At 40.0% G+C, this 12,935-nt stretch overlaps 1 protein-coding gene across 2 annotated transcripts in view; it reads right to left on the bottom strand.

Moving 5' to 3' along the window:
* The window catches only part of LOC126281445 (uncharacterized), a 56,346-nt gene extending 45,458 nt beyond the window's left edge, over nucleotides 1-10,888 (bottom strand). The window contains exons 1-2 of one of the 2 annotated variants that reach the window (XM_049980415.1): nucleotides 10,713-10,888; nucleotides 10,426-10,607 (exon numbers count right to left, since the gene is read on the bottom strand). In XM_049980415.1, coding sequence (XP_049836372.1) covers nucleotides 10,426-10,587 — 162 coding nt within the window. In that variant the 5' untranslated portion in view covers nucleotides 10,588-10,607; nucleotides 10,713-10,888. Of the gene's footprint in view, nucleotides 1-10,425; nucleotides 10,608-10,679 lie in introns of both variants that reach the window. The other variant, XM_049980414.1, reaches the window with a different exon arrangement.
* Between the last annotated feature and the right edge of the window lie 2,047 nt (nucleotides 10,889-12,935).

The raw sequence follows: 12,935 nt of genomic DNA, 5'->3' as shown, positions 1-12,935 counted from the left end.
TGGGACAAGAACTGAAACTGAGGATCGCAACAAAGCTGAAATGCTTAAATCCATTTTGAAATGTTCCTTTACATTGGAAAACCCAAGAGAATTGCCTCAATATAATCCTCATACTGCTAAAAAGATGAATGAGAGAAGCATTAATGTCAGTGGTGTTGAGAAACAGCTGAAATCGTTAAAATTGGACAAAGCTCCATGCCCCAATGGAATCCCTGTCAGATTCCATACTAAATTTGCAACCAAGTTAGCCCCTCTTCTAACTATAATCTAGCGTAGAACCCTTGAACAAAGAACTACTTGCCTCTTCTCACATGACATACTGAAAACTTTGGATCAAGGCAACCAGGCACTCGTAGATGCACTGTTTCTTGATTTTTGAAAAGCGTTTGACTCAGTACCGCACCTTTACTTATAGTCCAAAGTACGATCATATGGGGTATCAAGTGAAATTTGTGACTGGATTGAAGACTTTTTGGTAGGGAGGACACAGCATGTTATCTTGGATGGAGAGTCACTGTCAGATGAAGAAGTAACTTCAGGCGTGCTCTAGGGATGTGTGTTGGATCCCTCACTGATTATTTTGTATGTTCATGATCTTGCAGACAATATTAATAGTAACCTCAGACTTTTGCAGATGATGCAATTATCTCTATGATGAAGTACTATCTGAGAGAAGCTACATAAATATTCAGACAAATCTCGGTAAGATTTCAACGTGGTGCAGAGATTGGCCACTTACTGTAAATGTTCAGAAATGTAAAATTTTACACTTCACGAAATGATAAAACATAATATCCTGTGACAATAGTATCAATGAGCCACTGCTGGAATCTGCCAACTCAAACAAATACCTCCGTGTAATACTTTGTATGGATATGAAATGGAATGAGCACATAGGTTCAGTTGTGGGTAGAGCAGGTGGTAGCCTTTAGTTTATTGGTACATTATTAGGGAAATGGAATCAATCTACAAAAGAGATTGCTTACAAATCACTTGTGTGACAGGTTATAGAATATTGCCTACATGTGTGGGATTCATATCAGATAGGACCAATGGAATACTGAACATACACAGAGAAAGGCAGCACGGATGGTCACGGGTTTGTTTAATCCATGATAGAGTGTGACAGTGATACTGAAGGAACAGAACTGGCCAATTCTTGAAGTCAGGTGTAAATTATCTCAAGAAAGTCTATTAACAAAGTTCCAGAAACCGGCTTTAAACAGTTACTCTATGGATATACTACAACTCCTTACACATCACTAACACAGGGATCATGAGGACAAGACTAGAATAATTACTGCATGCACAGAGGCATTCAAACACTTGAATGGAACAGGAAGAACCCTAACTGGTACAATGGGACGTCCCCTCTGCCAGGCACATCACAGTGTTTTGCAGAATATAGATGTAATGAATCTGAAGTGATATTAGTACAGAAGTATACTAGCAAAGAGAATGTTATCAACATGTTATGCCCCCACAGTCCTGCCATTACTATGTAACAATCAGTGCTTCACAGTTGCATAATATTTATATGTACAATCAGCCCTTTGGTATGTTAATTTTTTGATGATAAAGTACACAATATTCATAATACACAAAAGTCCAACAAACATAATAAGCAGAAAAATAATTGAGCTCAAAGTACAAATCTATTTAAAAATTTGTGTATATCTGTGGACACCTAACAATCCATTACATACATTAAGAAAAATTAGTAATTATTACATCAATACCACTGTTCATGATCGTGAAACAAGAGCCAGACTTAACTTACGCATATTGAGGAAAATGAAACAAAAAAAACACTCAAAAACTTTTTTCTACCAGGGAATCAATCTAAACTACATCAAGTAAATGAAAGAGAGAATTACAATCCACAAATTAAAACTTCAGTTAAAACACGCCTTTTAAATAATATAAACTGTACAGTAGCAGACTATTTAAATAACACAGTTAGGACTGTCCTGTATCCTTCCACAATACACTTTTAGACTGCAATGCATGCTATTTGAAAACTGTGTGGCCAAATGCTGTGATGGAAACTGTTAACCTTCTTTCATCTCTCTGTTAACTGTTAATTACAGTTTATTGTTCTGTTAAGCACACATATGCAATATGTCTGTTAATGATTTGTAAACAACCAACCTATGAACAGGAAACTGGCTGCATTCTTTTTTCAAAGAAAATGTCCTGGCTCTTCCTCTCAGTGAACTAGGAGAATCACAAAAAATTTAACTCCAGGGGTTTTCATCATAGATTTCGGCCTCTCTGCTCCCAAATGAAAGTAGTCCAGTGCCTCAGCAAATGGTGGTGGTGGTGCTTAGTGTTTAAAGTCCCGTCGACAACGAGGTCATTAGAGACGGAGTGCAAGCTCGGGTTAGGGAAGGATTGGGAAGGAAATCGGCCGTGACCTTTCAAAGGAACCATCCCGGCATTTGCCTGAAACGATTTAGGGAAATCACGGAAAACCTAAATCAGGATGGCCGGAGACGGGATTGAACCGTGATATGCTTACATCATGACTAAGACAGAGAGAGAGAGAGAGAGAGAGAGAGAGAGAGAGAGAGAGAGAGAGAGAGAGAGAGAGAGAGAGAGCTGGTTTGAAAGGTCACTCTTCTTCCTGCTCCTTTTATCTAAACTTCAAGCAAAGCTTTTACGTAACTTTACAAAGAGCACTTTCGACGCTCTATGTGTCACCAAAGTCAAAGCCTATTTAATACAAACATTAGAGTGAGATGCAATTTACATCCTTGTTTCAAAATACAAGGATGAGTGAACTTAGGGAATATCTACAGATTTTCTATTTCTTGCCTGATGTTTAAATTTTTACAACAGAATGTAAAGTTCCATTCCAAAACCTAGATAAAAATGTATGCTGTACATGGTAACTGTTTTTACCTCTGGTATCATGCTTGTGAATTTTATGGTGCTAAATTGACACTGTTTAATACGATACTACTTGGATGTAAGTGTTGGAACACCAGAGCCTCTAAAGAGGCTTCTGCAAGATGGCTGGTAATGAACTTGACAAATATTCTTACTGCAACATTTGTGCAGAATTCTTCCCTCCTCTCTGCTAGAGTTACAGAAAATTGTACTGTAGAACAGTATTGAGTGCAACTATGGATCTGGATGACTAAGAACTTGACACATCGGGCTTCTTCCTGTACTTGTCTTTGGAAGACAATGGATCAAGCTGAAATTTCCTGGCAGATTAAAACTGTACACTGGACCAGAAGCCAAACCCTGTTGCTAATTTGAGTTGCAGTCGAGTCCAGTGTTTTAATATGCCAGGAAGTTTCTGATCAGTACACACTATGTTACAAAGTGAAAATTCATTTTAGTGGGTTATGGTCTTTGTTGTGAAAACACCGCCTTCAGATAGTTGAAGCACTGTTTGAATGTTTCATTGAATACTTTGATTAATCCAGACACAAAATGTTGGTAAACTAGATGGTTTTTTGGAGTTTCTATGGAATGGAATGGGGAAATATATGGTTTTGTGCAATCTGACATAATTCTAAATGTATAAAAGCAGTTCAATGAAAACAAGACAGATGGAAAAAGAGTAAGTAAATCATTAAAATGAATGTCGTGTGACTAGGGCCTCCCGTCGGGTAAACAGTTCGGCAACTTTCACGTCAATGAGGATGAAACGATGATGATTAGGACAACACAATATCCAATCCCTGAGTGCAGAAAATCTCCGACCAAGCCGGGAGTCAAACCCAGGCCCTTAGGACTGACATTCTGTTGCACTGACCACTCAGCTACCGAGGGCGGACAGTAAATCATTTACAATTTGAAAAGTAATTGCCACAGCTGTTAATACATTTATCTCACTGCAAGAAAAGATGATCTATGCAGCTACAGAAAAATGTTTGTGGTTGTTACGGAATCACGACTGTACCCAAGTGTGCACCTCTTCATCTGAAGCAAATTGACACCCATGAAAGTCTTTCTTCGGGCTCGAATAATACAGAACACGCACGAGGAGCAATAAGAACCATATCATAGTCAAAACAACAGGCAAACTGACTACAGAAAAGTATTGGCGACCTTTTTATTTGAAGGCATGGGCCCATAGCTCATTCACTTCCTGGAGCACAGCACCACAATCAGAGAACAGCAGTACATAGACACTTTGCAAAAACTGAAACACTTCATCAAGTACAACAGCCCATGAATGTTTACAGACAGCATCATTCTACTAAAGTTGTTTCAACTACACTGCTGAAGTTTTGAAGCCCTTACACTTTCTTCATACTGTCCCAATCTGTCTCCATTCAATTTCCATACTTTTGGAGCCCTGAAGTTAGACACCTGTGGCCATCAATTTGCTTCTGATGAAGAGGTGCATGCCTGAGTATGATCTTGGTTCTGTATGCAACTACAAACATTTTTCGATGAAGGCACTGATCCATCTTATCTCACGGTGGGATAAATGTTTAACAGTTTTTGTAATTACTTTTGAAATAATGTACTTTATCCACAGATAAATATTTTTTCCATACACGATTTGTATGAATGCCCATGACAATCCAACTCTCTTTTAGCTTTAACATGCTGCTTTATTTTTGATTATCCTGGCAACTGAGTGACCTGCACTTACTTTTCAACACATCCCTCTCCTCCACCACGAAGGAACTAATAGTTCCAAGTGTGAGGTACTGTAGAGTGTCCATTTTATCATTATACGAGTCTACTGGCAGTACTACACATTTCGCCTCCTGAAGGTAGGAACTCGTCAGAAATTCCATCTTGTAATCTGTTCACATTGCTATCTGTATCCTACTGAAACCTAATCGGTGAAACAGCAAGGTGTCGCTTGAGTTCTGGGAGGGTTTCGTCACAAATAGTTTTTTCAATAATAGTCAGGCATCAATGAAAAAGTATGTCACAATTTTTCATTTTGAGCCTGTGCATAGTGGAATGGTGCAAGGAGTGCGAGCAGTCACTCCAGATTGTAATTTAAAGAAGTACCTACTTGACATCCAATTTTACACTATGGAAGAATTCTTTTGCAATAATAAATAAAATCATTTTGTATGATATTGGAAATTCCTGTTAACTGTCCATTACAGTATGTATTTTAATTTAAGATGACAAAGTCAAAAATACTGTAGAACCCACCATTGTTTGTAAAGTTCGTTATTACTGCTGAGTTGTTGCACGACATTTATATTCTGTATCTTGACTTGTGGTATCTGGTAGAACTGGACATTTATTTCCACATAAAATACATCTATACAGGATAGCTCACAAGCATGGAAGAATGAACAATTAACAGTTACAAGCGGCACAGAATCATCTATATCACTCACATCAAAGAGTAGCACAATAACAAACACTAGCCACATGTAGTGTTTATATTGCACTGTACACTCGAATTTGTGGGGACAGAATGTGATGCTACATGACTCACCCCCCCCCCCCCCCTAGTGTTAACGATATCGGAGATTAAATTTTACATGTCGCCCTCCACACGTTACCACTGGTTTCTTGAAAACTGGCATTGTGTCAGTGGTTCCAGCAGGATGTGAGATTTCTTCTCCCTGGCACCTGGCGTCCGTAGTGCCTCGTGTTGGCTGTCGGGTACTAGGACATTTTCTGGTGCTATATGAATATCTTCTCATTCACTCCCTGCAGTCCTTCCTGGGTCCAATGTGTCAAAAAATACGAGCTTGAGTTGGTCTAGTGTGGCACTGGTATGCATACCGTTTAGTCTAATCTGGAATGTGTGGCCACTTCTGATAATCTCCGGATACATTCTGTCGTACACTGGCTGCAACGGCGTGCGTACTGCATCACTGTGGAAGACAATGTGAGTGCAGTTCTCAAGATAAGTGGACACAAACGAGTGTCTCCCAGCCTGACTTCTGGGCACCATTGGTCTAAGCTGGCGTATGTGCTCTCGTAATCTAGCAGCAAAGTCTGATGCATCGACTGTATCGTCTGCCATGCTGTGCAAGAATTCTCCTGGCAGACGTAGCATTTGCCATACACTAGCTCTGCCACAGTAGCTCTTAGACCACTTTTGAATGATGCCCGTAGCCCAAGGAGTACAATAGGTAGTGCATCCATCGAGTGACATCACATAGCTGCTTTCAACTGATGATGTAGGTGTTTAACTATATCAGTTGATGCAGGATGATAGGCTGTGGTTTGTATATGCTTCATGCCTAATAATGTAGCTAATGCTTTGAAAATGTAGGCTTCGAACTGTCGTCCCTGGTCTGTGGCATTCTGTAGTGGTATGCCGAATTGGGCAATCCAACCATGCAAAACTGTCTGTGACATGGTTTCGGCTGTGATATCCTTCATGGGAATGATTCAGGCCATCTGATAAATCAGTCTACAACTTTAAGACAATAATTATAGCCCTCTGAGATTGTGAGCAGGCCTACAGCATCAACATGCACATGATCAAAACATTGATTCAGTAGCAGAAATGCGTCTAGCAGTGCTCCCACATGCTGTGTAGCCCTGGACGTGATAGATTGTGTACTGATGCAATTGCTTGTGCTTGACATTGTTGTGGCACAAATGGATGTTCTGTCACTCCAGACTAGCACGTTCTTAATTGACAAATACCGTTCGGCATTGGGTGGTACGGCAAGGATATCTTGTACCTCAGCAGCCAAGTCTTCCGTTAGTGCTGTGACTATGTAGCTATACCTCATTTCGTCTACTGATATCTGTGCAAGGATGAACTGGCTTTCAACCTGCGCAAACCACAACACCAGGTTATGTTGCCAGAACGGCAGGGGTTTAATTGTAACCCTGTATCTATGCTGCTTGTAGCTGGCGTGGTGACTGGCGCATTGCCCATTTTCATGCGAGAATGAGCACGGTGTGGCTATCGGTGTTATTGTCGGGGTCACCAAATATGTGGTATCTGGTAGAACTGAACATTTATTTCCACGTAAAATACATCTATACAGGATAGCTTGCAAGCGTGGAAGACTTAACTATTAACTGTTAAGAGCGGCGTGGAATCGTCTATCACTCATGTCAAAGAGTAACTACAATAACAAACACTAGGCACATGGGACGTTTATATACAATTTTACACTCGCATTTGTGGGGACAGGATGCAATGCTACAGACTCATCTGACACATGCAACAAGCATGAACAAACAGATCTATGGAACATGTACACCATAAATAAAAACTAATTTACTTCATTCAGTGATTACTTTTGCCTAAGTGAGCAGTTACCACAGGATAATATCTTGTGTGACACCACCTGAATGTTAACTTACTTAATTCTGTGTTCCCAAAATTGCCTGTTGTTACAATGGCAAAAGAAGCTGTATTTACATGTGTTAGCAAGTCTGGCATACCGTTTTTTCAATTTAAGTTTACATCAAAATATCCACCATGCTGTGTATTATTTATTGTTGATAAACTATGATAATATTAGCTGAGATACTAATAAAACGGGTCGACAGAAGCGTCCGATCCCACGCATCGGCTTTGACCCGTGACTTAAGGGTGTTGTGTGTGACGTCATGACAGCATGGAGTTTGGTTTGTGAGTGTGGCGTGTTTCTACGTGTCGTCGTGTTGTGGTTTGTTGTGCTCTCTGGTAGTATGTTCAGGGTTTTCGTTTGTGTGGTGTAATGGGCTCAGTTTGCTTTTTCTCATTATCCAGAATTGTTAGAGTGTCGGCTGTGTTTGTAGTGGAATTCGTTTCAGTGAGTTAACGATTTTGTGTGAAGGTAAATTTAGTGTTGTTTGCTGTTTGTCATGTAGTAATTTTAGCAAAATTAATCGGTTGTTGTTATTGTTCAGGAATGGACATGACGTATAAAATTAACAGTGCTCAGGTCAAGGGAAGTGTTCGATCCCAACGTGTGGCTGTGTATGTTGGAATTGGTATCGGGAGATGTTTTTGCGCTATATAGGCCAAGGGAAGTGTTAGATCCTAATTTATGGGATCAGGAGCTGCTGTTGAGCTATATAGGTCAAGGGAAGTGTCCGATTCCAGATGATATTGTGTTTAGTGGTATTTGGGGAGGTTTGTGATGTCTGTTTTTTTCGTCTTTTTGTGAGGTTTTGTATGGGGGTGGGTGTCTAAATTTGTTTATATTTAACTTCCCCCCCCCCCTCCACCCAAAAACACTCCATTTCACACGCTTGCCCCGTTAGTGTCATTAGGTTTTTTGTGGAAAGTGTGTGTGTTTTTCAATGAATTTTCGCCCTCAATGTGTACGTAACAACTTTATATGCGCGATATTGGGATCGTGGTTTATGGTCGTTTCCGCCATATTTGTGACGTCATGGGTCAAAGCAGATGGGTGGGATCGGATGCTTCCGTATTTCCAATGAAAACACAAAACTGAATGAGCTAGTTTTTTTATTCTAAAGTTGACAGATATTTCTTTCATGCAGACCACTAAATAACTAGCAAAAACATCATTCACTGCTTTGACCACAGAGGTTTTTTCACTTTGGTTAAAAATAATGACTATCACCTGTATGAAGAACCAATCCTAGTTGCTGAATGGTATAAAAAGGTAGATTATTATCACAGGCAAATAGTTCATGATCAAACTCTGCAGACTGTCAATTCATTTTTCTTGATAGAGAGGATGATGTGATCTTATTTGACTATTCATATTACTCGAACTCAAGGCATAAAATAGTGAAAGCAACAGAGGGTCAAACAGATAAAAAAACAAGGCCTAGTAGAAATTCTTGGATTTATGTATCTTGGAAAGATACATAAAAGAAGACATAGACGAAGATAAGATGGGAGATACAGTACTGTGATCTGACAGAGCACTGAATGTCCTAAGTTAAAACAAGGCTCAGGGAGCAGACAACATTCCATCAGAACTTCTGATAGCCTTGGGAGAGCCACTTATGACAAAACTCTTGCATCTGGTGAAATACCCTTCAACTTTAAGAAACATGTAATATTTCCAATTCTAAAGACAACAGGTACTGAAAAGTGTGAATCAATTTAATAAGGCTTGGCTGCAAAATACTTACGCGAATGCTTCACAGAAGAATCAAAAACTGGTAGCAGCTGACCTCAGGTAACATCAGTTTGGATTCTGGAGAAATGTGGGAACACAAGAGGCAACATCGACCCTATGACTTATCTTAGAAGATAGGTGAAGGAAAGGCAAACCTATGTGCATAGAATCTGCATACTTAGAGAAGGCTTTTGACAATTTGACTGGAATATTCTCTTTGAAATTCTGAAGGCAGCAGGTGTAAAATAACAGGAGCAAAAGGCTATTTACACTTGCACAAAAAATAGATGGCAGTTATGAGTTGAGGTGTATGAAAGGGAAGCAGTGGTTGAGAAGGGAATGAGACAGGGATTACAGCCTATCCCTGATGTTATTCAATCCGCACATTTAGCAAGCAGTAAAGGAAACCAAAGAAAATTTCATGGAGAAACAATAAAAACTTTGAGGAATGTCAATGACATTGCAATCCTATCAGAGACAGCAAAGGACTCAGGAGGGCACCCAAATGGGGTCTTGAAAGGAGGATATAAGATGAAAATCACCAAAAGCAAAACAAAGAGAACAGTATGTAGTTAAATTAAATCACGTGATGCTGTGGGAATTAAATTCGGAAATAGTAGATGAGTTTTGTTATTCAGGGCAGTAAAATGACTGATGATAACTGAAGTAGAGAGGATATAAAATAAAAAGTATTTGTATAGAGTGTAGCCATGTACGGAAGTGAAACATGGACGATAAACAGATTGGACAAGAGTAGACTAGAAGCTTTTGGAAAGTGGTGCTGCAGAAAAATGCTGAAGTATAGATGGGTAGATCACATAACTAATGAAGATGTACCAAATAGAGCCGAGAAGAAAACCGATTTGTGGCACCACCTGACTAGAAGGGATTAGTTGACACAAAACACTCCGAGGCATCAAGGTAACAGAATTTAGTACTGGAGGGAAGTGTGTGGGGTAAAAATTGTCGCTGGAGACCAATACAGTAAGGATATTCAGAATGATGGAAGTTACAGTAGTAATTCGGAGTAGCATGGAAGGCTGCATCCAACCAATCTTTGGGCTAAAGACAACAACACAACATTACCCGAACAGCCTAACTGAATTCGGACACAATCAAAGCCTTGCATAAGTCACAGAAAATCCCAAATGACAAGATTTCATCATTTAAAAGTCAATAGTCCTGTGGTCTTTCTAACATATCAGTAACACACAAGGTGTATTCTAATTTCATAAGTTTCTGGTTTTGATGTAACACATATTATAATTCACTGGTAACTACATCTACAAACAGAAAATACCATTTAAAAGTAACACAGGTCTATCAACAAAGTCTCGGCAAGCGGAACCATCATCATTTTAGAGCAAAGTGACACTTTGATTAAGCAATGGCAGTTATCACAGCTGTTAAAAAACGACTCAAAATTCTATACCTGAAAGGCTGCGTCAACAGTTTTGAAAGCTCGAAGATATCTCATCAGTGAAAAGGAATTATGGTACTGAGATGGGTCTGCATCAGCAATTAGTTTCATTCTGGCTCTAAGCTCCTGTACATCTTCTTCCGCTACCGGATTCCCTGGGTTGGTTTCCGACATTTTTCCAAAAGGAGCAGTCACTGAATCATAACAAATGGTGTCAACAAACACTGTCACTTTGCAGTAGGTCAACATATGTCATTGTCACTTACATAATAAACAAATCTACGACACTAATGATATACCAAAAAGAATACGACGGCAGGTGGCCTAAAAGAATTACGCGTCTTCTATACACATTTCATTTGGTTTTATGTACCACTGAACATTCTGCCACCGTCTTTACTACACAGTACAGAACCGGTTTACACTAAACCAAAACAACCCACTTCCACTACGGTGACAGCCAGCTGAACCAAAGAGTTTCGACATTTGCTGACGAAGTTCGAAAATTACAAAGAATATGTACTAAAGATGTTTCAGTTAGAAGCTATATTTTAAAACTGGTTTTACATTTCTATTGTGTACCGGAAGTTAACACCTGTAACAAATGTGACACCACTTAGCCGCTACTCTAATGACGTTACCGAAGGTGTGTGTCGAAAAACTCTGGTGCTCCTCGAACACCTTCACTTCAGCCATGCGACAAAAGCTAAAATCGCTTTGTGAAGCCACTTTTGTTCCCCTATCACCGGTTAGCGTCGTTCAGCTACCACATCGTGGCTGAATTTCAAAGCACCATCACAATATTTAAATTCTCGGGTGGTGAATTTGCCGTGTTTGTGATCTCCAGTGTAAAAAGACGTCCAAAATGTTGCTGTTAACAACAATTGTGTAGTTCATTGCTGTCTATTGTATTGTACTCTATTCTGTTTGGACCCTTGCTGTTCATGTTGTATATTAATGAGCTTGCAGACAATATTAGTAACCTCAGACATCTTGCAGATTATGCAGTTATCTACAATGAGACACTGTCGGATAAGCTGCGTAAATATTCAGGCAGATCTTAATAAGATTTCGAAGTGGTGCAAAGCATTTCAACTTGCTTTAAATGCTCAAAAACGTAAAACTGTGCACTTTAAAAAACGAAAAAATTAGTATCCTATGACTGTAATATCAATGAGTCACTGAATGGAGTCGGCCAACTCATACAAATACCTGTGTCTAACACTTTGTGGGGATATGAAATGGAATGATCATATAGGCTCAGTTGTGGGTAACGCAGGTGGTGGATTTCGGTTTATTGGTAGAACACTGGGGAAATGCAATCAGTTTACAAAAGGAGATTGCTTGCAGATCACCCATGAAACCCGTTTTAGAAAACTGCTCAAGTGTATGGGATCCATACCAAATAGGATTGACAGAGAATATTGGACATACACAGAGAAAGGCAGCTCGAATGGTCAGAGATTTGTTTGATCTATGGGAGAGAGTCACAGAGATACTGAAGGAGCAGAACTGGAAGTCTCTTGAAGACAGACGTAAACTATCATGAGAAAATCTATTAACAGAGTTTCAAGAACTGATTTTAAATGACAAATCTATGAATATACTACAACTCCCTACATAGTTCTCACATAGGGATCATGAGGATAAGATTAGAATGATTACTGCATGCAGAGAAGCATTCAGACGATCATTCTTCCTGCACTCCACATACAAATGGAATAGGAAGAAACCATGTAAGGATGCATGGTTTTGAGGCGATATGAATACATTTTCTTGGGCTTCCAGCCGCATCAGGTGGTCAAAATCCCACGAGCTTTCGACCGAGCTCTCCTCAGTCATTGTCAAGTGGTAAGAATGACTGCTGTGTCGCCGTGGCCGCGTTGTTATATAGCCGCACTGCTGGCTGTGACGTCACTAGTGCTCTCTTCCTCGTCATATATGGTAATGTTTTCTTAATCTCGCGATGGCCGGGTCCCAGGCTGTGCTGAGCCGCAAACCGCCGTTCTTGTTGATGGTGTTTTTAGAGGTTTTTATTTCAATAGCCTGCCGGCCTCGGTGGTCTCGCGGTTCTAGGCGCGCAGTCCGGAACCGTGTGATTGCTACGGTTGCAGGTTCGAATCCTGCCTCGGGCATGGATGTATGTGTTGTCCTTAGGTTAGTTAGGTTTAAGTAGTTCTAAGTTGCAGGGGACTGATGACCAAAGCAGTTGAGTCCCATAGTACTCAGAGCCATTTGAACCATTTCAATAGCCTCTTTTAAGACGCTATCCCAAAATCCCTTCGACTCATAACGACAGATGTATCGTCGAATAGAATTCGGTGTCCATTTTCTAACGCGTATTCTGCCACGGCTGATTTTTCTGGACAGCGTAGGTGTAAGCACCTTTCGTGTTCCATCAGGCGGACTAACTACTGGCGGCGACATCTGGCGTAATTTCCACGAACTGCACGAAGTTGAGATCACAATTTGAAAACTGTTGTCCCAATAGTAATTAAATCTTCCGGGCTAAGAGGCCGTGG

Source organism: Schistocerca gregaria, chromosome 7 (genome assembly GCF_023897955.1).
Source record: "Schistocerca gregaria isolate iqSchGreg1 chromosome 7, iqSchGreg1.2, whole genome shotgun sequence".
In the NCBI taxonomy this organism is placed as follows: domain Eukaryota; kingdom Metazoa; phylum Arthropoda; class Insecta; order Orthoptera; family Acrididae; genus Schistocerca; species Schistocerca gregaria.
This window is presented reverse-complemented; position numbering and strand designations above follow the sequence as displayed.